Source organism: Leptodactylus fuscus, chromosome 5 (genome assembly GCF_031893055.1).
Source record: "Leptodactylus fuscus isolate aLepFus1 chromosome 5, aLepFus1.hap2, whole genome shotgun sequence".
Classification (NCBI taxonomy): Eukaryota; Metazoa; Chordata; class Amphibia; order Anura; family Leptodactylidae; genus Leptodactylus; species Leptodactylus fuscus.
Window position 1 is genome coordinate 86,542,051 of NC_134269.1, and position 26,363 is coordinate 86,568,413.

General features: G+C 39.5%; 2 protein-coding genes across 2 annotated transcripts; one reads left to right on the top strand and one right to left on the bottom strand.

The window, feature by feature from the left end:
- Positions 1–169: 169 nt before the first annotated feature.
- Positions 170–14,376, bottom strand: FAN1 (FANCD2 and FANCI associated nuclease 1). The gene is made up of 13 exons (XM_075276216.1): positions 13,233–14,376; positions 12,342–12,482; positions 11,061–11,262; positions 10,740–10,973; positions 9,299–9,430; positions 8,579–8,687; positions 7,301–7,420; positions 6,939–7,103; positions 5,911–6,073; positions 5,595–5,698; positions 5,260–5,454; positions 3,099–3,227; positions 170–330 (listed from the first exon to the last, which is right to left on the bottom strand). The coding sequence occupies exons 1-13, from the start codon at positions 14,362–14,364 to the stop codon at positions 193–195; spliced, it is 2,964 nt and encodes a 987-aa protein (XP_075132317.1). The 5' UTR covers positions 14,365–14,376; the 3' UTR covers positions 170–192.
- Positions 14,377–17,277: 2,901 nt separating this feature from the next.
- MPHOSPH10 (M-phase phosphoprotein 10) lies at positions 17,278–26,075 on the top strand. Its single transcript, XM_075273549.1, has 11 exons — positions 17,278–17,405; positions 18,052–18,745; positions 19,832–19,995; positions 20,176–20,395; positions 20,955–21,096; positions 21,754–21,821; positions 22,171–22,308; positions 23,722–23,835; positions 24,770–24,877; positions 25,038–25,268; positions 25,826–26,075. The coding sequence occupies exons 1-11, from the start codon at positions 17,323–17,325 to the stop codon at positions 25,973–25,975; spliced, it is 2,112 nt and encodes a 703-aa protein (XP_075129650.1). The 5' UTR covers positions 17,278–17,322; the 3' UTR covers positions 25,976–26,075.
- Positions 26,076–26,363: the final 288 nt, after the last annotated feature.

Here is a 26,363-nt window from a genome sequence, read left to right on the forward strand (position 1 = left end):
ACTACTGGTTTGACCCACTTTTTCAAGCGCTAAAAGAAGACAATCATAAGATGAGCAACACCAGTCTGTAAAACTGTGGTCATCTATACTCATGGTGGAGGGACACAGTAATAACATAAGCAGGAAAGTTACATGATGAAATTTAATATTTAGGAAAGTGCTGATCTGTATACACTACATACAGTAGGGAAATCAATTCAGTCTGTTACTCTTTGCCCCTATAGAAACCACATGGCACACTTCTACATCTGCTCCCATCTTCCTTAGGTCATCCAACCAAATCATTTGCTTGTGTGACAGCCGATCATTTGGTCCCTTTACTTCCACCAGCTGAAAGAGAGGAAGAAATGATTATGTATCCAAAGTCTGTGTGCAGGAAAATCTTTATTAAACTAATAGCAGCACCATTCTGCATTGCAGCTCTAGTTTCATGAAAAGCATCTTAACTGGACATACACTATTTCTACAGGAAAATACATTGTGTGAGATATATATATATATATATATATATATTTTATAGTAATCCATCATATAGGCATGTAGATGTGTACAAGGGGCCTTTTAGAACCGGCTTAGTTTTTTCTGCAATGAAAAGTACAGCTTCATGACCGATCTTATGTGTAAGGGCTCGTTCACATCTGCTCCCGGTCTCCGTTCATGCAGGTTTTCATTTCCTGCACAAAACTGAGCAGGAGACGGAAACCTGCAGGACTCTTTCATACCCATTCATTTGAATGGGTTTGAAAGCTGTCCGGCGGTGAGCGTTTTATGCTCTCCGCCGCGAAACCGTTTTTTTTTTTTTTTTTTTTTTAAATCGGACACAGAGTCTGACATGCAGTACTCTGTGTCCGGTTTTAAAAACAAAAAACAAAAAACTGTTTCGTGGCGGAGAGCATAAAACACTCACCGGCGCTCACGGCTGGACCCGGCCTGACAGCTTTCCATCTTCTGCATGCATAAGACAGAAAGCACAGAACGGACTCCGGGCGCTAGTGTGAACCTAGCGTAACTCACTCCAATAATTTGTATAGAGATGGAATTGCCTACAAATGGACAAAATGCAAGTGAAGTCTCTGTACCATCACACCACAAGGAGCTTTTCCAAAGATATAAAAAGTTTTTTTTCGATGACTTCTAAAAAGATTGCCAGGCTTAGGCTTTATATACAGGCACTTATTTATGTTCCACATTTCAGTCATTTATTTAAACTGCATTTTTTTTTTTTTCTTCAACTACTACTTACCCCTTCCCCACTAAAAAATACAAAATAAAGACCATGACAGGTGCAAGGAACAAGTTATTTAAGAAGAGTCTCCGGCCAAGATGGAGATATATGCCAGTTAGGAACTTGCATGAGCTATAATGAATATGTTGGGCCGAGCTGTCCATACTCCACCCCACTTACACAATGTGGTAACTGAGGCACAGAACAGGTGACAACGTTTGGTGCAAGAAAAAACTTACAGCAAATATGTATTACAATATCCTCTCTACAGCAGAAAACCAATACAAAGGGATTAATGAATTCCCCCATTTGTATTTAATTTTCATTTGAAGCTACCATTAAACAAAAAGGGGTCTATTTAAGTGAAGAAAAACTAGCTGTCAAATGCTGCTGCTCCCTTACATTATTTATGGAACAGATATTAGAAGTGTGTAGTTGTCACCTAAACACTGCCACCTGGTGGCCATATCCATTATAGTGTATAGAAACTAAAGATTTAAGCTTCCACATCAGACAAATGTTTTAGGGAAGACATCACAAGAGTACAGCATGTCTATATAGAGACACTTTTAGGTAACCAAGAATTCTATCTAATCCTGATCACAATAAGTAATACCTTTATTTCCATTGCTACGTTTCTACCAAGGCAGAAGAATTCCCAATTTTAGTTCTACTGTTACAGGAATTGTCCACTTTACAAACATCTTTACGCTAGCACGGCAGAACAAACTACCAGTAATCCACTCCAGGTTTACTTTAACTTGCACTGCAAAGGTCCCCCCTTTCTGCCACATATGGATACAAATGTAAAGCAAGTGCCACATCCACAGATTACCAAGAGGAAGTGGAATTCGATCCAATTTTCAGGAAATATTAATTTCACAATGAATCCAGATTTCCTCACGCTTCGTGGTAACGAATCACATTTTTTCCTAAAACGGCTGCTGTACATGTTAGGACATGAGGCAAGAAACTCTGGGAACGTGGTATCACCCACAATGCCATGCATGCAACCAATTAGCAGCCTGCTAGCCCTGTGATGTCACAACCCATTAACACCTTCGCGATGACCCACAGCATTGGGAGTGGGTGTTAGCTGTAAGTGGCAGCTAACACCCTCCTCCACAACCCCTGGTCGAAACACAGCCCCAATCGGGGGGTTTAACCCCTTAGATGCCGTGGTCAAACATGACCACAGCATCCAAGGGGTTCCGCCATGTTACAAGTTACATCCCCCCATGAGATCAAGGGGGTGCCGATATGCATCTTCTGGGGTCTGCCCAGTGACCCCGGGCTGCTAGTAGCCCCCAGTACCTGGTTGATACTGCCAAGAAGTGAGGAAGTCAACCTATGCGTCTACATCCTCTATAGACTACAATACACACGTAATTACAGTCTATAGTCCTGAAACAGTGATCAGTACATCGCTGGTTCAGATCTCCTAGTGGGACATCACGAAAAACCATTGCAAGGCACAGTGTTCTACACCTCTATACAGGCTCTCTGCAACCAGGAAATAGCTGTTTAAAACAATTCGCTGCAAATTAATTCAAATCCTATCAAAAATTTGTCGACTCAGTACCCATGTTATACAGAGGACTACACTATGTGTATGGCATTTCTAAACATTAGTTTACATAGCAGACAAAACTTTAGGTGTTAAAAATAAATAAATTAAATTCATAAACACAGTGTGTGTGGTAAGTAGACTTATCTTTCACTAATCTGTGGTTGTTGTCCATTACCCATGCAGACACTATACTTATTGTTACACATTTATTAACAGAAAAGTAAAAATTCTGTATTGTTAGGGGCAATTACAGCACAGAACAAGATACTTGCTGCCATACTTACACATGCTGCATCTACTCACCTTAAATATTTTCTTCTGTACATTCCACATCACTAGATCAGGGAGGCCTCCTCTACAATGACGAATGTCTTTGGACATTTTCCTGCATATTCCACTTAATATTTGCCCACCAAGACAGGAAACAAGACCCTGCGAGGAGAGAATGAAGGCTCAAATAGTAATCCAAGACTCATTGGGGCACCTAAGCTACTTGCACCCTTTTTTCAAGATGTTAGGCTGCCTTCACCACTTTTATTTTTGTTGATAAAAGGTGGCATGGCCTAAATTGTAATCCTGTTCACACTGTATTCATGACCTGCGCCTTTTTAAAAACGGGCAAAAAAAAAAAAAGGTGCAAATGCACTTCAGCACGTGGGCAGCATAGAAGAGCCCCTCAGATCAGAAAACATTAAAAAGAGGCAATTGTGCAGTTTTTTTTGGGTTTTAAGAAAAAAAAAGGGGCAAAGTACTCACGGCTTATGAAGGAACATCTAAACTAACTACCAATTGTACAACGTTTAACAAGAAGGTACGCTGACATCATAAATAAGCACCACAATAAAACTAGTCGAAAAAAAAATGCAACTGCAAAAAGTATGGCCAAAAAAGGGGCAGGTGATAATAACCTCCATTATGTCAAGTGCATCAATTACGGTGATTTTTTATTTTTTTTGTCGGCCTTATTTTATATTTCAAGCACTTTATCACACCAGGTAACATTCGTTGAATGGAGGTGCTTTTTCTAAATACAGTGTAGCTATGCACCCTATAGCAATGTCTATCTGGCTAACAGAAATCACAATGCACATACTGTAACTTAGTCATTTATTTCCTATTGTGTATGTAGTGATAACATTTAGGTTTGCAATCTAATTTTAGCAAAATCTGCAAAAAGAATGGCACAAAGACAACATGTGGGCCATAACCTTAGTACCCCATTCTTTTCCCTGCACATATTATCATGGGCTAGATATTTTATAACAGTACTTTCACTTGCACATAGATATATATTAAATTGCTATAGAATAAATACTATAATAATACATTTTATTATTTATATATCGTCAACATATTCAGCAGCACTTTACACATTGTAGGGAGAGAATTCTAGGAAGAATGCCAAGGGTGTCAGGTACATGACAAATAGCCCTATATGAGAAGGATATTAAGTTTTGCATACTGCCAAATGTAAAGGTTTAGTTGTACCTATGATAAGCTTTTGGTCCAGAGAACTAATATTTATAGCAATATCTGCGTCTTCCTTCTCCACGAAAAAGAAACTTATTAACAATAAATCGTATCGTCGTGAAAACAGGACAGAGCCATTTAGACTATTTATAGAATATTATTACTATATTATATGCTATCACTTTATCATTAGCGACACCCAATGAGCATGAGAATGAAGGAGACATAGCATTGACGAAGCACCGTGTCCCTAGCCCCCCCCCCCAATACAGTGGTGTTACCCTTCACCTGTTTGTGCAGTTGGCCACTCTGCAGGTCCCCTCTCTGTGGGTTAGACATGGCTGGGGGGGGGGGGGGAACAAAAACACTGAGGCGGATGTAGTGCTAAATTTGTGCTCAGGACCTTTGGGTATCACAAAAGTAGGACCCCTACCTGTCATAATGTGACAGCATATACTTGCAATAAGTATACTTATAAAAGGAGAGTACCCCATTAACTGACATACAAGATGAAATGTAAGGCAAGTTCTCTAAAATATGGAATCCTTGAATAGCAGGTGATGTCTGACCTCACAGACAGACATGAAAATCCTATGTCTGTGGAGGTTGTGTCTAAAATAATTGTATCTCAGGATAAAATAATGGCCCACATTTACCAAGGCCAATACACCTAGAAGTGACAAACAATGTGCCCCCACTGTGCCCCACATGCCACTTATATTAAACAGAGAGAGGGGGTTGAAGCACGCTGGGCTGACAGATTTAATAGAGATGTAAGATAACTGGCGCGAGTTATGTCACGTATCTATGGCAGTTCCTGACTGGCATGTATTTGGAACCAGATGCAGCTGCATGCGTAAGAATATATTCTGGTGAGTCTTGTGGCTGTTGTGGAAATAATGAATCAATTCCTCTTAATGTTCCTCATTCATTGTGGATGTCACTAGTGTTACTTATGACTTACAAGCTGATAAGGTTGGCGACCTGATAATACCTGAGCCTGCTGTAGAGAGGAGAACCGCTCCCAAACAACCAGCGCTGCAGCTTCTCCTAGATGTGCATTCCACACGTCAGCCATCATGTCATGAAGGACTTCAGTAGGCGAGTCCTCAAGTAGCTGGAGACGATTCTCTATAGCATCCTTTCTATTCTTGTAGAAACTGTCTGTGTACAGATCCAGGGGAAAAGCCTGCAAGTATAAATAGATCACCATTTACAACATAGAAAAGCAATGGGATACTGCCTTGAGACTCTAGCACTATAACTAGTAACAGTATGTGACAGCAGCGGTAGAATTGGCCATACTATAGAGAAAACGAAGAAATGTACCTGATAAGAATTTCGGAAGACATCAGGTATTCCCTCCATAAAGGTTATATCCCACATGAACAAGCCATACAGAGTACTGAATGTGGAGCCTTCCCCATGAATCCCTGAAGAAAAGGGAACCAAAATATTATTCCCTAGCTGTAACATTATATTTTTAGTATACAGATTTACTCAAACCATGTGTGTCTTATGTCATAGCTCAGACCACAAAAATCATTGACAAATATGGAAGGGAATCTGCTGTCACTAGCTGTCATGTAACTCAATGAAGATGCCGCATGGTAAAGCCCTAGCACTTCATTTCCATAACACATACCTTGGTCAAAGCCCAGCTCTCTATAATGTGCCAAGGCCAGCTCCTCAACTGAGCACATGATGGTTTGTGTGACTTCCTCTCCATCCTCCTCTACCATGTTCTCCATCAGGAACACTGATTTTGCTATGCCAGTCTGAGGGTACATATTACCTTTGATGGTAACCTGTTTATCAGTAAAGAAAATGTATTTTTCATCCATTTTATGAATTCTATGCAGGTCTGACTACAGAATTTTCACGCTTAACATCAATTAAGGCTTATATTTCCAGTAGAGATAATTCCTATTACTAAAGACTTGGAGGATCTGTCCTCATAACTGAACCAGAAATAAAGGCGCTGAAATACTTGGAGCCCAGGACGGATTGTCCTCTGGGGTCATAAGCCGGAATGTATGTAATGCTCAGGTATAACCAAACGGAGGCAGATTTGTCAATGGCTAAGAGATACTTAACTTTTTTAAGGCAAAATTAGACATCTTAAAGGGGTGTTCTAACGAACATAACCATATTTAAAATGATAGACAATGAACATTTGTAGAAACACAAGTCATTCAAAATTTTGCAGAGTCTTAAAGATTTTCCCTAATCATCTTAGGTATTGTCTTGATTGGTTGCCAATGGATACAACCATGAATGCTGGAAATATCTATCGCCATGATTTCCTTATGGTGGGAAGCTTATCAGGTATGGACTCTACATGTATGAGAAGATAACCCGACAACAATAAAGGTCCATTCACACAGAGGAAAATGGTGAGGAATTTGGTGTGGAATTTCAGCGCTGAAAAAAAAGCCTCCCATTGACTTCAATGGATTCCTTTTTCTGCTAGCAACCCATTGAAGTCAATGGGAGGCTTTTTTTTCAGCGCTGAAATTCCACACCAAATTCCTCACCATTCTCCTCTGTGTGAATGGACCCTTTAAGGAAACACAAAGCCCTGCTTTCTAACCATAACCCATAAATTTGCCCCACTGTGAAAAAATACTTGTATTATTCTTGAAAAGCCCTCAGAAATGCTGTTATGCTCACATGTGGGACATCTTCTACATTGATCTCGGGAAGTTCTTTGAACATATTGCGAAACTTCTTGCAGCTAGGAGAGTCTCTCATTCGCACTGCTCGCTGGTATAGGGACAGCTGATGGCCTGTTCGTACGTAGGGATCTGACAAGCCCTCCAATATACAGCTGATTGCCTAAAAACAACACAAACACACAACACTCAGGGTGATGCCACACAGTGTTCGGACCACTCCACATCCGCATTGAGTACTGGGATGGTAGGTGCCTTCATTTATAGGCTGATATATTATATGGACTATTTCTACAGGTTGTTTTGCTATTAGAGCACAGCTAGTAATGACTAATAGTCAGTATAGACCAGTATAGTTACTTTCTGTGTAAGCTTCAAATGTTGATGCAAATTCAGTACAAGTCGATCCCACCAGCGCCCTCTACTGTCTAGGCAGTAAATATTTTGGGACAAAAGTGTCTCTAGTAATTGAACAGCTTCCTGCAATACAAAAGAAATAAGGAAGACAGAAGGAAAATTGTTATTTTAGACATTCTTCATGTATAATAAATTAGTTGAAGCTACAGTAAGTAACAAAAAGGTTTTTGTTTGCCTTATTTAAAGGAGTTTAGACATGGAAAAATGCTACAAAGTAACAATGCTTTTAACAATGAAATATTAATATTTCATGTTTGTCAATTAACAAAATGCAAAGTGAATGAAGAAAAGAAAAATGCAAATCCAATCTATATTTGGTATGACCAACACTTATATTGAAAAACTGCATCAGTTCTTCTAGGTACATTTCAACACAATTCTTGGAGCGACTCAGCAATGATGCTGTTCATAACATCTTACCCCTCATTCACATCAGCGTTTGGATTCTATCCAGGGCAGCCAGTACGGAACCAGTTCCCCCCCCTGAACGGAATATCAAACGCAAGTGCAGTAAAAGCACACGGACCCCATAGACTATAATGGGGTCTGTAGGCTTGCTGCCAGATCTCCGCAGGCATCATGCAGGCAGGGAAGTAGTTCACCATCTACTTTGTCCGCATGATTCGTGCTGGCAGCGAGTGGCAAGCACATGGACCCCATTACAGTCTATGGGGTCTGTGTGCTTTTACTACACAGCGCTTGCAATTGCGTTTGTATTCTGTTCAGGGGGTCTCCATGCGGACTCCCCTGGACGGAATCCAAATGCTAATGTGAACGAGGCCTTAGAGAACCAAGAAACCAAGAACAGATTTTCTGCGGATGTACACTTGCTCATGCTTCATGCATGTAACCCCAGACAGACTTGATATTAAGATCAGGACTCTATAGAGGCCATTTCATGACTTCCAAGACTCCTCCCCCAAGGGGCAGTCACGATAATTACTGATTTCATTTAGTTTTCTCTTTTGTTCATTTCCTTTGTAATTTGTTAATAGACAAAATAAACTATTAACATTTCTTTCATGAAAGCAGAATTTTCTGCATTTTTTCACACCTGCCTCAAAAGTACTATATAAGGCGCTAATTTTTAATGATATATATAACTAGCTATATATTATTGTTATTAAAATATGGTTTGAAGAAACCCAGACCAAGAGATAGATTCCCCAAAACTTCTCATAGAAGACGACTCAGACACAAAGACTTATAGAAGAAGTTTACCTCATAATGACGTAGTCTCTGCAGGATTTCTACTCCTCGTGATAGAATTCTAGTATACACCCAGCCAACAGTAAAACAGCGCAAATACAATGGCAGTGTGGTATGATACCTATAGCATAAACACAGACATGTAATGTTCTCTTACATAATGCACTCAGTAAAGTCATGAGTAAAAATACTCACCTGACCCTGGTGCTCCGGTGTCTCCCAACGCAGTCCAGTCCTGCAGCTCCATTGTTTTCTTCTGGTGGAAGTCCCCGCTGCATGTGACCACTGAGGCCAATAAGCGTACCTGTAACGTCCCCAGGTCCTTTCTTTAGGCTGCTGAGGCCAAGCAGTGGAAGGGACAGGGGACGTCACAGACGGCAAGGAGTTCCGTCAAAAGAAGACAGCTGAGTGGGAGGACTGACCCGTACTGGGAAGATACTAGAAATGAGCGAGTAGCATTTGATTGAGTAGGTATTTGATCGAATACTACGGTATTCAAAATACTCGTACTCGGTCGAATACCGTAGTATTCGATCAAATACCACTCGCTCATCTCTAGAAGATACCAGAGCACCAGGGACAGTTGTCGTTATAGCGGAAAAATTCAACTTCAAGAATTTTGATGTGGAATCCCCTCAAACTCAGCGCCAAATTCCGCTTTGTGAACATACTCTTAGAATACATTAACTATTACCATCTATAGCAATTCACTGTCAGTGTTATTCACTATACCTCAAAGAAGGCTCATTCTTTATCTGTTCCCAGTCTTCCCTGGCGCGCTGGAACATCAAATATGCTTCCTTCCAGTTCCCATTGGTCATAGTGACAACAATATCTACCAGCTTGTGCATTGCAGATTCGTATCTGTTGAAAGCCAGAATACAAAAAGAAAACTATAGTTCATAGAAGATGTCAAGAGGTCATGCTATTCATGAATATTTAGAAGCTGAATTAGCGATTTACTCTTCTGATATGATTACCCCTCAAAAATCTATAATGACATACTCATTGACAGAAAAAAAAATGCACCCAGATAGAAATGTCAGATTGCTGCAAAACTTAGCATACAGCTATGTATCAGGCAGATATATAACCGATTACAGGTGTGGTCTGACTAGACACTGGGTGTAACAAGAGGGGGTAAGAGTGCTTCCCGCTGCCCTATAAAAAAGTTATCAGAGACTATACTGTAGGGTAGAGTACCACTTGGTACGCAATTGTTGACTGCGCAGACATAACACAATGGAAGACATTTAATCCAGTTGACCTGCAGAGCAGGTGCAGCTTTCAACTGAAAAAAGCAGAATGTTTGTTTAGACAAATTGCCCGCCATCTAGACTGTTTTGACCTAGATCGGAACAATGATTACATGAAGACATGTATACACAGCAAACAGGCTATGGATGGCCAGTAGAGAGGATATCATGAGCAGCTTCAGAGTTTCCTTGTCCGCCATGCAAACAGAAGTGACACCTTCATTACACACCTCTGTCTCTGCCTGGACCATTTCCAAGTGCTTAGAAGAAGGAAATTTGACGTCATGGCCCCATTACGTGTCTTGTCATTCACACTCATTCACCCACAATAATGATATGAGGGGCCCTACAAGCCATATAACAACCACCATAACCAACCATATCTCATCTTGTACCCAGTCTAGATATGGCCCAAAAAGGTACTTCAGCCTCCCTTCAATTGTACAGTTTTCCCCAAAAAACATATTATTTTACTCTAATATTGTAATCACTTACATATATCATTATATTCACACATAAAAAGTTTCATTAGATTCCAACAAATCCTTGATGCTTTTTTTTTTTTTTGCATTTTAACATGCCTTGTCATTTGTTTCCACAGGACTTAAGCTACCACTAGAAATGTCTGTCAATTGCTCTTTTAAGAGAACATGCATACTAAGTTGAGCAGAGTATTTGAATATGGGAGAGGGAGTGTCAGGAGTATGACAACATTTTTTGTTCTATTCAGACCCTCAGTCAGGAATCCTATCTGTGCTGTTCAGATAAAAGCCTTCACTTTCGTAACAGCATATAGAATAGAATCATAAATTGTGTATGCACTGACATCTAAGGACATATATGAAATCATGCTGGCAGTCTACTCATTTAAGACCATTGTTAGACAAAATATGTATACAGAGAGCCCAGAGCTCTACCTTATAAGATCATCTCGATCCTGGAATATCCTAGTGTTTCTTTGCACAGCATAATGAGGAAATTTCATTCGCCCCATATTAACCATGAGAACAGTGGAGAGCAATGTCTGTCCTCCACTAGCAGCTTCTTCTACCTCCATGGACTCTGTCAAAGAGAACAAGAGCAGAACTCGAGAAAATACAGCCCTGGGACCTTTACACACCCGGATGGCTCTCCCAGCAGCATCTTTCGCTCTGCAAATAACACAAATATTACAAATGTGTATATGAATGTTAAAAGCATAAGGGAAAACTCAAAACCTCTTATACCAAAGTATTTACTTTTTAAGAATGGCAGCACCAATACTAGACTGATTCTTGTTCATGCTGAAGATTGATCGTTGTCTGGAAAGCCTAAGGAATTCTTCGACAAGCTGTTGTTTCTGAGCGTTGGGATTTGCTAAGTGAAAAGTCTTTGCCAGGTTTTTTAGCTCTGGTGCAGCTAGAAGATCGAGTGCTTCAGAAAGCTCTTCCAAGTCACTGTCTAAAAAATAAAATAAAAATCATCAATTTCAACCATTTCAATAGATTGGATCATCCCTTAGCATCAGATATGGCTATACATGGGTGACAAATGTGGATCTCCTTTTTCCTATGCAGTCTGGATACTGAACTTCTTTTCTGGAGGATCACTGAAGGATGGCTTCTAGTCTCAAGTGATGGCCACTTTCTATGTATTTAAATATGAGAAAAGAAGGCACAGGAGAAGAGGTAGCAGAGAATTTTGCATTACAAAGCTTTTGTTTTTAATTATTATATAAATTTGTGTTCCTTTTTGATCTGAATTGTATACTACTTGACATTATAACATACAGATTAAAGGACCTGCCTGGGATTTTGAGTGCAAATGGTATAGACAAAATAACCAATACTTAAATGGTTGAACAACACTGATCACCAGCAATTCTGCAGAGATCACATCATATACATTATCCAGTTACTGGCATTAGTGATCTGTTGTGTATACAGGAGTGACCTCTGAGACCAGGGACTGTCTACAGTGATCCTGTGAATAGTGTAAGTAACATCATGGCTGCAGGAATTAAAGTTTTCCCAAAAAATGAGAGGTAGGAAAGATGATCATATCAGATGAACAATAAAGTACCAAGTTGTCTGACTATAGTAAAGCCAGCACCCATAGCACTAGTAAAACCTGTATGATCAGAAGAAAAGGAAGAGGAAAGGGGTTGGCTGTGTGGTCCCAATCAAGTGACCAGGCTGAAACCCTGGGGTGAGATTTTAAACCATTGATAACTCTGGACATAACATAGGTAAAATCTCCTCATTCATATGACACTAGAAGCAAGTTTCTATGTTTTATAATGCCAGAGATATAACTGTCTTATGTGACTCCCCCACCCTCATTTTCTCTTACACACTGTACACCATGAGAAGCAGGATACAGCTCTCAATAGAGATGAAACGGATATAATAAAGAAATGTAGGAGGTCACAGAAAGCAGCAAACATTTGTTAACAACAAACTATATTGCAAAGTTTATTATTAACACAAATACTGGCAGAAAAACTATAAACTAAAGCAATACTACAACTAATAGGATACCTTTCTGTAGAAAACCATGCTGACTCAGTTCTTCAATGAAGGGAATCAAATCTGAGCCAATTTCACTGTACTCAATCTTGTTCACTTTTATCCAGGTCAGCTTGCGCTGGAAGAGCCGAACGTACAGCTTTTGCCCTCCGGCTTTATTATTCACAAAGAAAAATAAAAAAAAAAACAATATTAAAAGACATAACACAGAAATGACTGCACCCTAAAAATAACAGGAGGTGCACTATTAAACCTCTCCTGTTCCTCACCCAGGAACAAAGATAGGTAACCAAAATCACGTACTACTGAATTGGAATAAATGGTCTGCCCCCTACAAGTAACACAGAAACTTTCCCAGCTTCCTAAGTCAACCACTGGTGTAAAAATAAATAAAAGGGTTGTCAGGGATGAGAAAAACATGCCTGCTTTCTTCTAAAAGTGAATAGTGCTGTATTGCAATACCACGTGTAGCCTATGAACAGGTGTGGCACTGTGTGAAAGAAAACAGAAATGTTATTTTAACCAGGGGAACCACTTTACAGATGTTTAAATGGTTGTTTAGAAACCATTTGCTGTTTTTGGGTGTTTCAGCCCTCCAGTACGAGACACAAACCTAATGTTTGGAATGATAAGACTACATTCCTAAAAGCTCACCTTTCAGTAACTTGCTTCAATAGAAGACCATGTTCCAAACGTGCCATATAACAAAATAATACCAGCTAAATAGACTCCATATGCATTGGCAGACACAGTGACTATATCAGACCTTTTTAGGTAAGAAAACATTCTCTAACTGAAAGTCAAAATTAAAATTGTGAATTTTTTTTTTTTATAATATAATTAAAAGCTATCAAAACTGATAATACTAGAAAGCCTTGTATGGAGAATTATAGAAATGTGTACCTGACAGCTCACAAAATGTTGTTAAAGCAACAGTGTCTTCCTCACTGAACAGACTCATGTCTTCTTCATTCTCCATTACTGTTTGCAGCACCATCATAAAGTTCCTCAGGTAGTAAGGGGGTATACTGGGTTCAGACACAGGCACATTTATGCCATTATCACCTGCTTCAACATTGTCCGTGACATCGAAAGGCTTAAGAAATTCATCAAGTACGTTAGGATCTTCCACAGGAAGAAAGTTATCGTTGTCCTCCATTAATGCCACACATACATGATCACCGCACTCCTGAGTCTTATCAGTCAGATCACAATTGGTCTCCAAAGATTTGCTGCATTTCATCTTTTTAGAAGTCTTTAAGCCAAAGAAGCCATCATTTTGCTTGCGTTTTGAAGGATCAGTTTTCTCCTTTGTTACACAATCCGACTGCTTTGAAGACTTAAGTGGGAATGAAGCTAATTTTCCACCTTCCAATGCTGAAGTTGTCTCATTGCATTTCTGCTTATTATTAATTTCATCTGGATTCTTAATGTCAGGCCTGGAGCACAAAGTCACTTTCTCAGAACCACATGCATCTCCTTGACTTTGTGGCTCTGTGGCCTCATTTGTGTAGGTTCCTTTACAGTCATTAGCTTTAAGAGTCTGATATCTCCTGGAGAGTTTGGATGAAAGACTGCCCAGCGGTATGGTTGCCACTACCTCTATATCTTTAGGGGTTTCTCTAACTGAGACATTTTTCCCAAAGTAAGGACTAGCCTGTTCTTGGACCTGATTATTTGGATCTGTTTTTAGTTTATTTTTAGTAACCGAAGTCTTAGGTTTTAGAGGTGTTTGTGAGCTTGTGGAGGTGTTCTGTCTTGAATTGGTTTTACCAACCAGTAAAACATCATCATTCTCTTCCTTTGCTTTGGGGCAGGTCTCATCAATGTGCTTGTTTAAGCCAAACCTTGGTACCATCGCCCCACAGAGAGGACAAGAAAGTTTTGGTGGAGGTGCATTGTTGAATAAAGCAACAATTGATGGTGATGCTGAAGATTTTGACGGTGATGCAGGGACTTTTGTAGCCAAACTTTTTCTTTTTTTGGATAACGAAAGACGGGATTGTTTCTTTTCAGGAGTCTTGTTTTGTGACATAGTAAAGATAGAATCCCTAGCGGATCAACATCTGTATATGTTCATCTAAAGAAAAGAACAAAATAGAACAATTAGTAGATCTTTATATGGAGTTGACGAAGTGCAGACAGACCACACATCTGCTATTGAGCCCACAGACGTATGCTCATTTCCCACACCATCAGTTGCTGCAATGCCTCTTCAGCTATTCAAGTCTTCTGTTATGTCTCGCTGTAAATCTTTCTTAGTTCTTTCTATCTATCTATCTATCTATCTATCTATCTATCTATCTATCTATCTATCAGTTGTTAGTTCCTGAACTGAGAGATATGGACACGCCCAAACATAGACTGAGATTTCCAGGGTCCACATCTGCAATTCACAAACTTGCGCAGAAAAAAAAAATTGCCAAGAGTAAAAAAAATACTATAAAAATGTTAAGGAATACAAGTGTTTTTATGTTTTTTTTTTTCCTCCAAGAAAAAAAAAGCCAAAGAAAAACGGTGTCTGAAGGTAGCCTAAATAGACTCAGCCACAAATACACATCTGTGACATGTCATATGAATTGTGGTTCTGTGCACAACCAGGAAATATGGGTAACATAAGTGTGTGTAGGAAGATACAGCAAGGCTAGTGCTGTATGGCTATTTTGGCCATGCCGACAAAGGTTGCCAGGTCTTCTTGTGACTCCTTCACTCATATTAGTGAATGTAGCCCCACTGTGACCCATAGATAGTTTTCACGCTACCATTGGATTCCGCTCAAAAGGTGTCCAGTTAAAAAAAAAAAAAACAAAAACGGACACCCATCATAACGGACACAAAAGTTACAAAAGTTACTGTCCGATAGTAGTCCAATGCCCAAAGACCTCAATGTTAAAAAAAAATAATGGACACTTGCTGTCCGTTTTTTCAAACAGACAGAAAAGTCTTGCATGTAAGATTTTTTGTCTGCTTGAAAAAACGGACATGAGTGTAAACAGACACAGGATAAAATCCCACTGAAATGAATGGAAATTTCAGATGGATAAGCTAGTGTCTGTTGATAAAATCCTGTACGGACAATAGCCACGGACACTGCTGGCGGAATCCAACGATAATGTGAATGCCCTCTAAGTGTGTTGTAAGTGCGACTTCTGGTAGAAAAAAAAAAAAGTTCAACTCACGGCAACTCCATTCAGTATCACGAGAGAAGGAGTCGCAGGAGTCATGGACAAAATGGCTGTGTAGCTCTAGCCTTATAGTACAAGATGTGCGCCAAATATAACCTTGTTGTGCTATGTATAAAGAACAGGGTGAATAGAAAAACAGTGAACGATACTTGTGTCATATTTATTATGGAATGACCAACGTGTTTAAAGTATGATGCAAATTGTACTGTGGCAAACTACTGATTGTTCCCCAGTGTTCGTAAGCCAGTGATTCCCAATGGATAAAACACCCGATTTTCAGGATAGTGGAAATCTTAGAAGTCAGACTCCCATTGAGCAGCTATTTATCCCATTGGGAATAAGAGCATATGCCTTCATGCCACACTATCTGCATCCTTAGGACATTTTTTGTTATATATTATTTGAAAGGAGAGCTCTGAGAATTTATTTTTCCTGGGGTGCCGTCAGTTTGAAAAGATGGAAAAACACTTAAAAGGGTATTCCCATCAACATAATCATATCTCTATATGTAGATAATTAAAAGTTAAACAGTTTTGCAAATATAAGTAATTAAAAATTCGGCAGAGTTTTAAAGATTTTCTCTACTATCTTAGTGCTGACAGTCTGTTGTCTTGATCGGTTGCCAATGGATACGACCACTAATACAGAAACTTTCTATGGTCTGAGACTTGTCAAAAACTCATCCATGATCATCTTATTGTAGCCGGGTTATCAGGCAGGGACACTACATGTATGAGAAGATATCCTGGCCACAATAAGAATATTGTGACTGATTTTCTGACCTTAGAAAGGTCCTGCATTCATGGTCGTATCCATTGGCAACCGATCAAGACAACAAGACTGTGACCACAAAATATTTAGAGAAAATCTTTAAAACTCTGCAAAATATGTAATTACTTATATTTGCAAAAATGTTTAACTTTTAATTATCTACAAATTTAAAAATAATTATGTACATGGGAATACTCCTTTAAGGTAAACATCTTAAGTGAAATAGTACAGTCTTTTTACAGGTTTTCTCCATTTAGGGGAAAAAATATTTAGTACAACCACAATGATCTTCTATGGGAGACCCTAGTAGTGAGTGTTCAAGTACTATGGAGCGTCCCTGCGTGTCACATAAAGCATTAGGTGTGCACTGGAACCTATAGGCAGTCTGTATAATGTAGGAATCCTCAAGAAAAGACACAACTTGTATCCACTCCCTTCTCTATGTGAGGGTCCTGAGTATGGTGAACCTTTCTTCTCTCATACACCCCCATAAATATGCCTTACACAATGGCATGTAATATGAGTAAGCGAATGGATAGGTGTACACCCTTCTATACACTAGGAGATTTGGAGTATCTGACACTGCCCACAAGACTCTCATCCTTCAGGCCATGTCCGATATACAATCCGCAACATGCAGCCCCCACCACACGTCCTGTACATTATAACATATAATAACCGTCCGCAGCCAGAAAACACACACAACAAAAAGTTGGCTCCCTAGTTTACCTGTCACACTACATGGGCGCCGCCATCTTGGGTCTAGCATTCAAACAAAGCTTTACGTAAATTGACAAAACGTTATACATTTAACAAAAGATGAAACAAAAAATAACTTGAGGTAATTGTTATCTTTACGATGCATACAGGACGTCGTCAGTACTGTTTTATTAAGAATGGAATAAGAAAATGATTACATAGGAACTGTAATACTACGATACAGTTTCCGGACGGGAAGTTGTTGTCCGTGCGCTTCCGGCGAGAGTCTCCACATGTGAGAGAGAGAGAGAGAGCGCAGCGTATACTGTACGGGGAGAATGGAAGAGGTTCTGCGGCCGAAGTTATGGCAGTGCATGAAGGTGCTGGAGGCAGTGGATGCCCATCCGGAGCAGCTGTTAAGGTAAGGATCATAGTGATGTGTTAGGCTATGGAGTGCCCCTCATCTGTGACTGTGCTGCGGCTGCCAATGTACTATATGGCCTCTTATCTGTGACTGTGCTGCAGCTGCCAGCATATTATATGGCCCCTCATCTGTGACTGTGCTGCAGCTGCCAGCATATTATATGGCCCCTCATCTGTGACTGTGCCTCAGCTGCCAATGTACTATATGGCCTCTTATATGTGACTGTGCCGCGGCTCCCAGCATATTATATGGCCTCTTATCTGTGACTGTGCTGCAGCTGCCAGCATATTATATGGCCCCTCATCTGTGACTGTGCTGCAGCTGCCAATGTACTATATGGCCTCTTATATGTGACTGTGCTGCAGCTGCCAATGTACTATATGGCCTCTTATATGTGACTGTGCTGCGACTGCCAACATGCTATATGACCACTCATTCCCCCTGTGCCCAAAAATTATTATGACAATGCCCTCTCCACTTGTGTTTTTATGTCATAAAATGAATTTTAAAGTTTTGGTTGGAAATGATGTTTTATGAAATTCCAGCATTTGCTCCTCAGCAGCTGCTTAGAGACTTGACTCTGCTTCTTGAAGAAATTAACACATTTTTCTGTTGTTGGTCTGCACCTTTCCTCTCCTTTTAGTGTTCAAGAAGGACTAGCCTCTGATTTCTCAAACTTAACCAAAGTTCTATACGATTTGCATAAGTCAGAAGGGGCTATTGAGCTGGGCAGCCCCCTGAACGAACTGGTTATTGAGAACTTTGATGAAGAGCAAATCTGGCAGCAGCTTGAGCTTCAGAATAGTGCAATTCTTGGCCACTTCAAGAAGGCAGTTAGCCAGACTGTGAAAGACAAGGACATTTATATTTTACCACAATTGGAGGAGGAGGTAGAAGAAGAAGATGACAACGAAGGATCTGATATTGACCAGGAGGAAGAAGCTTTGGAAGAACCAGCAAACAATGTGGAGGATCATGAAAGTGACAGACAAAATGGTAAACTATCACTTCACAAAAACGTCAGAAAGGCCAGAGTTGAAAGGTTCAGTGATGATGACGACTCAGACATGGACCTTGACAAACTGGAAAAAGACCAGAAGAAAAAACATAGTAAAATAGCTGCAAAAAAACCTACAGAAAAATCCATAGTGGATGACAAATTCTTTAAGTTGTCAGAAATGGAAGCTTTTTTGGAGGCTTTTGAGAAGGAAGATGATGGGAAGAAAAAAGATGATGATGACAATGAAGAGGATGTGGATTATTTTGAAGATGTTGACTCATATGACGATGATGATGAAGATGACAATGAAGAGGATCGGTTCCTGCAAATGAAAGAGGTAAAACATTTATACGGTTCTTATGTTGCACTTACAACAAATAGATAGTTTCCGCAATGGGACCCTAGTATAGCTCTTAGAGGAGGACCACACTGAAACTTCTGTTTTAGTTATTGATTTTAACTGAGTGACAGCTGCAGCCCAAGATACTTAAAAAAACAAACAAACAGTGGATTAAACTGGACTGTAGCTGTAGTAGATGGGGCAAAACTGCAATATGTGGCACTTCTGCTTATGACTTGCTGAATGTACTGAACACTATGAAGGCTGCAGAGTTTACTGAAGCACCAATGTGATACTAGGGACAGGACATCATCCTAGAAACTCCTTGAAATTACCGACCGCTCATAATCCGGCTACACAAAGATGATCACCGTATTTTTTTGTGTTATGAGTGGCGGTGTAGTCTATAGTCTCATTCTGAGCTGTAGTTTTCAGATTTTCATGATTTGATTTCTGTGATTAAAAAAAGGGTGCCAGGTTCTGTGTTTGACTTATGGTGTTAGAAATGTTCACTTATTATGCAGCATCTCACAAGTACACAGTTGGCACTCCCTGTGTGGGACATTATTAAGAACCATGGATGTTGAGGTCATGTCAATATACATGCAAACCTTGATGGCAAATAGTACATAGAGTGTCTCCACTGTTATTCAGCTCACCATGTCTAGAAGCTGCAGTAACCCAATGGGATCTACTGAATTTAAGGACATGCCAACAGCATATGAGAAAACAGTAACAGGAGGAGAATCCAGCACACTCTTGATCCAATAAAATTGAAGTGTTTATTTGAGGCAATTAAAACCATGTGCATTCAGGAACACTGACGTATTTCAGGCAGGCACTGTCCTCAGCCATTGACTAAGAGCAGTGTCTGCCCCGAATAAATGCTCCCATTTTTATTGGACCAAGAGTGTGCTGGACTCTCCTCCTGTTACTCTTTATTGAAAATAATTGCAGGAAACTCATTTCTTTCGGTGGACATTTCTCTTATGCCTATAGCTATATTTCGATCTAATCTGTTTTTGAAGACTATTATACATTTTTGCATGTTCTAGAGTTAAATGATTCTCATTTATTTTTTAGACTGCAAAAAGTTCCAGAGATCTCAAATACAAGGATTTCTTTGACCCTGTTGAGGATGATGATGATAATGACATAAACAGACAACAGAGGGCTGGTGATGATGATGATGGCGATTTAGAAGAAATGGAGGAAGGTGATGAAGAGGAAGATGACATTGCTGACAAGTAAGAATTTTATGGCTGTTTTGTTAGAGGTAGATGTTGATTTTTTTTTTTTATACTGTATGTCCCTCCACTAGAATGGTAGATAGTAGAGGTTGTCTGGCGCCTTAGTTTTACTTGCCTGCTTGCCTATTGTACATCACATTAACAGGAATTTTTTGTAATTATAATTTTCTCTTGCAGTGATGACGATGATGTGGAAGAAGAAGATGATGATGAGTATGTAATGGAGGAAACAGAGGAAGGCAAAAAAGCCAAGGAAGCTTTCAAGCGGGTGACATTTGATATGTCTGATGGTAGTGAAGGAGAAGATGTGTCTGATATACTTGGTGGTAAAAAGAAGACTGTACAACCCCAGGAACCAAATGAAATAAAGTCATCCTTTGAAAAGAGGGAAGAGAAGGTCAGTGTGAAAACTTTGTCAATGCTAAATGTTTGGTTTTACAGTAACTATTAGAACCTTGCTTTCCTTGGAATGTAATCTTAAAGACCCATACAAAAATTATAACAGTGGACAAAGAATTGAAAAAAATAAAGGTATATTAACCCATTGTTTGTAGCCAATCACTGACCTCGGTGGCCAAATGCAGTTGTCGGGTATATAATCGCTTTGCTGGAACCTCTAAAGTGATGATGTATCTGACTACCGCACGTGACAGCTGAGTCCAGATATTGGATGCAGTGGCCATGAGGCGGGCCAGTGATGTTATTGGTGTATTACTGAAACTGGAGGCAAAGAGAAGGGTTCAAGAATAGGTGATGGTAACCTTATTATTATTTTAATCCATTCTCTTCCTTAAGCTATTTTTTTGGGGGTCACATAACTCCTTCTAAATACCATGGGAGGGATTAAGTAGAGATAACCATATTGTATAGGTCGGATGTAGATCGTCTCATTGTGTATGGCATATATTCATTTTCTGGTTGACCTCTGACTAACAAGATCTACTCTTCTTCTACAGATGGCTGAGAAGATTGAAGCTTTGCAAAAACAAATGTTGAGCGAAAAATCTTGGCAGCTAGGTGGAGAGGTGACTGCACAGAAGAGACCAGAGAACAGTCTTCTGTCCGAGTCCTTGGTTTTTGACCACGCCACCAGGATGGGTAAAGAATAGTCTTTTTAGTAGGGGATCTAACTTTTCTGATCTCTGTCTTTGACTCTAAACATACATATCATATGGCTTTGTGTGTGAGCCCTTATTGAAGTAGTTCTAGTTGGGAGACTATGGTATATTACTGTAGAAGACAACTTCTCTATAGCTAGATAAGTGAGAGGACATAAGATCACAATGTTGTTCTGCTAATTCACGCCTAAAAATGGAGTATGCGGTTGCGTTGCACACTCCGCTGAATGTCTGCATAATAGCATTCAATAACTTTTGGTGCTAGTAGCCGTGTAACACAATCTTCATGTCACACAACAAGATTTTGCTGTGTAGACCTAGCCTAAATATATAACTGTTGATTGTTGATTTTTTTTTTTGGTATATTTATGGAAACATTGGCCAAGCGTTCTAGCAATTGGTTGATTCAGTATGGTACAGATTGCTGGCTTCTACAGGGAGAAAGCAGAATTATATTGCATCCAAATGAAATTAATATGTCATCTTTAAATTCTTATAGATAGTATGAGGCCTTTAGAAAAAAAAAGACTCTATCCTTTTTCTCTAGGATTAGTTTCCACTTTTTCCACAGAAAAAAATTGAATGAAATAATTTGAAAAAAAAAGCCTAATTTGTCAAATGTAACACTTTATTCTAGCACCCGTAATTACAGAAGAAATAACGCTTCAGCTGGAAGACATCATTAAACAACGAATAAAAGATCAGGTATGTGAGGGCTTTATTGGAGGTGTCTAAATGTATTGCTATGATACAAAGTAAATGATCTAAGATTCATCTTTTTTTCTAACATTGGTCCAATAGTCTTTGTAATATATAATTGCGTTTTGGATGACTTTCATACACACTAGATGAAAGCCATCTTAACTCACTGTCCATAAGTTGCGCAGATGTCTAGGAAAGAGAGTTCAAGTGGTTGGATTTCTCCATGACAATCCTTTGTTCTCAAGGGAGATTAATGGCCACCAGAGTCATCTGGCAGTGGCCAACGGAAAATATTTGGCTGAGTATATGTATGGGGTTAAAAACGCTCCTTGTTTTTGACTTGTTTTCTAAGGTGTGGGATGATGTGGTGCGCAAGGAGAAGCCAAAAGAAGATACCGTTGAGTACAAGAAGCGACTCACCTTGGACCATGATAAAAGCAAACTGAGTCTTGCAGAAATTTACGAGCAGGAGTATTTAAAGCTCAACCAGGTAAGATCCATCTCTGCAGTTTACCAGATGCTGAGCATGCAGATTTAGAATCATAATAGGAAAAAATGAATAGAAAGCTTTTGCCAGTTTGCTTAACCCTTTCCCGCCGATGGCATTTTTTGATTTTCGTTTTTGACTCCCCTCCTTCTAAACCCCATAACTTTTTTTATTTCTCCGCTCCCAGAGCCATATGAGGTCTTAATTTTTGCGGGACAAATTTTTCTTCATGATGCCACCATTAATTATTCTATATAATGTACTGGGAAGCAGGAAAAAAATTCAGAATGGGGTGGATTTGAAGAAAAAATGCATTTCTGCGACTTTCTTACCGGCTTTGGTTTTACGGCGTTCACTGTGCAGCCAAAATGACATGTCCCCTATATTCTGTGTTTCGGTACGGTTCCAGGGATACCAAATTTATATGGTTTTATTTACATTTTGACCCCTAAAAAAAATTCCAAAACTGTGTTAAAAATTTTTTTTTCTAAAAGTCGCCATATTCCGACGGCCGTAACTTTTTTATACCTAAGGGTATGGGGATGCATAGGGCGTCTTTTTTTGCAGGGCCGGGTGTACTTTTTAGTTCTACCATTTTCGGGAAATGTTATTGCTTTGATCACTTTTTATTCAAATTTTTATCAGAATCAAAACAGTGAAAAAACGGCGGTTTGGCACTTTCGACTATTTTTCCCGCTACGGCGTTTACCGAACAGGAAAAATATTTTTATAGATTTGTAGAGCGGGCGATTTCGGACGCGGGGATACCTAACATGTATATGTTTCACAGTTTTTAACTACTTTTATATGTGTTCTAGGGAAAGGGGGGTGATTTGAACTTTTAATACTTTTTATATTTTTTTATTTATTTTTTTTTACTTTTTTAAAAAAAAAAATTCTGCATTTATTAGACCCCCTAGTGGTGTTGAACCCCAGGGGGTCTGATCACTAATGCAATACATTACAATGCTAATGCATTGCAAAAAAGCATCCTTTCTTTTGCAGGCTGCATAGACCAGCCTGCAAAAGAGAGGATTTGCAGACAAGCCTGGGAGCTTGTACAAGGCTCCCGGCTGTCATGGCAACGGGACGTCAGCCCTGGACCATGCGCCGCCGGGAAAATGGCGCCTTCGGTGCCTTTGACCGCGGCGCCGGAGGGGTTAATGCCTCCGATCGGTCCGGGGACCGATCGGAGGCATTAGAGCCGGTTGTCTACTGCTTAAAGCAGTAGACACCCGGCGGCTATGGCGGTCGCCCGGCTCCCGGGCGGTCGCCATAGTTACAGACCCGACATGCGCCGTACTATTACGGCGCATGTCGGGAAGGGGTTAAAATATAAAATATGGAACTGAATACAAATGGGAACAAGCGGCAGCTATTCATTTATTGCTTTTTTTTTTTTTTTTTTTTTTATAGAAAAAAACAGAGGAGGAGGAGGAAAACCCAAAGCACGCGGAAATTCAGAAATTAATGGATAGCCTTTTCCTGAAACTTGATGCTCTATCAAACTTCCATTTTACACCCAAACCGGTAATAATTGTTAATCTTTTTCTTCTCAAGTATCTCACCTGAAATAGTAGCTGGAACTATAAGAAACAAATACTTAAATGCACTCAAAGTTCTGGTCATGTTGTCTCTTAAAGGGAAGATTCAACCAAAAGTCATAATAGGATCTGGTTATACATGCCACTTGCCGTCTACATGAAGTGGTTTCGGCTAGTCAGTTAGCGTTCCTCAGGAAATGTTCTTACAAAAAGAAAATTTCTGAGAATAAGTAACAGGCCACATGCAGATCATTTCCATGGAGTGGTCAGACTACTTATCTGTGGTAAAAATTGGTGTGCACTTTCACTTTTTATGCACCGAGTCTATAGTATATGTCAGATTTGCATATTGCAGATCTATCATGTGTGTGCAAAGAGATACCAGCATCAAAGAGAAAAGTTGGAAGATCACTTTGCTGCCATCTGATGAAGTTCTTTCACCTGCTATCTATAGAATACTCCAAAAATTTGAGCACCACTTGCAGAGTTAGGGCTTCTTTAGAGCTATTGGTTTTATAGGCTGCACAAATGTTATTGGATTCTGAATAATTGATCATATTTTTACTCATCAGATCAGTATATGATCTTTTATTGCATTAAATAACTTCTGTCACTTTCCTGGAAACAGCGACATTCCTCTTACGATATTTTCTCACTAGTGTCCTACAGAAGTTTATCATCCCTTCTTGGACATTTATGGTGTTTTCAGAAGAGATTTCATAAATGTCTGGTATATTCAAATCCCACCTCTGGGTCCGAAGCCAATCTCTATAATAGGGGTCCCCCGAACAGATATAGCAGCTTTGACAACAGGCCTAGGAACTCACTAATCCAACACTGTTCATAGGATAGATCATAAATAAGGTAGACTTTGCTCTTATTTTTACATTGTATAAATCTTGCACTTTTTCCTCTCTTAGGTGGTTCCAGAAATTAAAGTGGTTTCAAATCTCCCTGCCATTAATATGGAGGAGGTGGCCCCAGTAGGAGTGAGTGAAGCCGCTCTTCTGGCTCCTGAAGAAATCAAAGTAAGGCTTTTTCATGACTGATATCCCCTATATACTAGAAAAAATATATTTCTGTTTTATGCATATGTTTATACACTATTGTAACTTCCCCAAATATGGAGTCTGATGTATATCCCCTGAGTGACAAGTCTCTTCATCCTTCTGTTGCCTTGTTTCACAGGAGAAGAACAAAGCTGGAGATATTAAGACAAACGCTGAAAAGACAACCACGGACAAGAAGCGTGAGAGGAGGAAGAAGAAGGCTATAAAGAAAATTAAAATAAAAGAAAGGGAGAAGAGGCAAAAATTGGCAGAAAAGATGAGGGCAGAAAAAGGAAAGAAACAGACTAAGCAGGATGCAGAAGCCAGTCTCAAGAAATTAACCAAGGATGGAAAAGCTACAGTTCTGAAGGTAATATATGTTGGCCTATCTTACGGGTGCTACTATAATATGTGTCAAGTTAAAGTGGTTATCTTACAGAAAGAATTTATCACCTCTCAACCAAACAGGGACGCCCCAGCAATTATAAGAACAGGGGTTTCTGAACCCCCATGTGTATGCAATTCAGTTCTATGGGACAGATGGAGGTCTTTGAATTCCTTGCATGAATGTAGCAGAAGTGGACATGTGGGACCATTGATCCATTTGCTTGTATGAGTCAGATGAGAAATCTATTTTATTAGTCTCGTAGAAGTAAATAAAGTGGTGGTGCCACATACACACTGCTGCTGTATTCACATGGGGTCCGGTATAACGCCTCCATGTAATACATGGACTGGCCTTGTTTGCCAGACAGAACTATTCTTTCTTGCTAGCTGTAATTTTCTCTAATAGGGTATTTGGATGAGGCATAGTCTTGATGTAACAAGCCATTTCTATAAATTCATACATGATAGAACTCCCTGCCTGATGTCAATGTGCAGTAGATTCTATTTCTGGTTGTAAATGTCTCCTATGTTCTGTTACAGGATGAAGGCAAGGATAAAGCCTTGAAGTCTTCTCAAGCATTCTTCTCCCAGCTTCAGGATCAAGTGAAATTACAGATAAAAGGAGCAAAGACTGCACAGAAGAAACCAAAGAAAAACAATGAACTTTCTGCCCAAAAACTCAAGCTATAGACAATTTTAAGATTGTCTCAGTGGACTGTCATATTTAAGTTGCTTCAGAAACTATAAGGTGTAAGCAATTTCCTATTTTTACATTTTTGTAAAAATAAAACTTGAGGTTGTAAGAATGTGTTTTATGGAAAGCCTTTTAATGTTTCATACATGTGCCTCTGGAAGGCAATGCCCCCTACTTGCTGGCACAAAGGAAGAAATGCCTGAAACCTTCATACTTGTGAGCTATTTATTTTATTATTAGTGTCTTTCAGTAGTTTTGACCCCCTAAAACTGCTCTAGATAGGTATGATGTAACTTCTCTACTTATTGTTATAATAGTTGCATGACAGAATATAGAAACTTACTCTTTCCCTAGATTCACAAACTTTGTCCGTATGTTTGCACA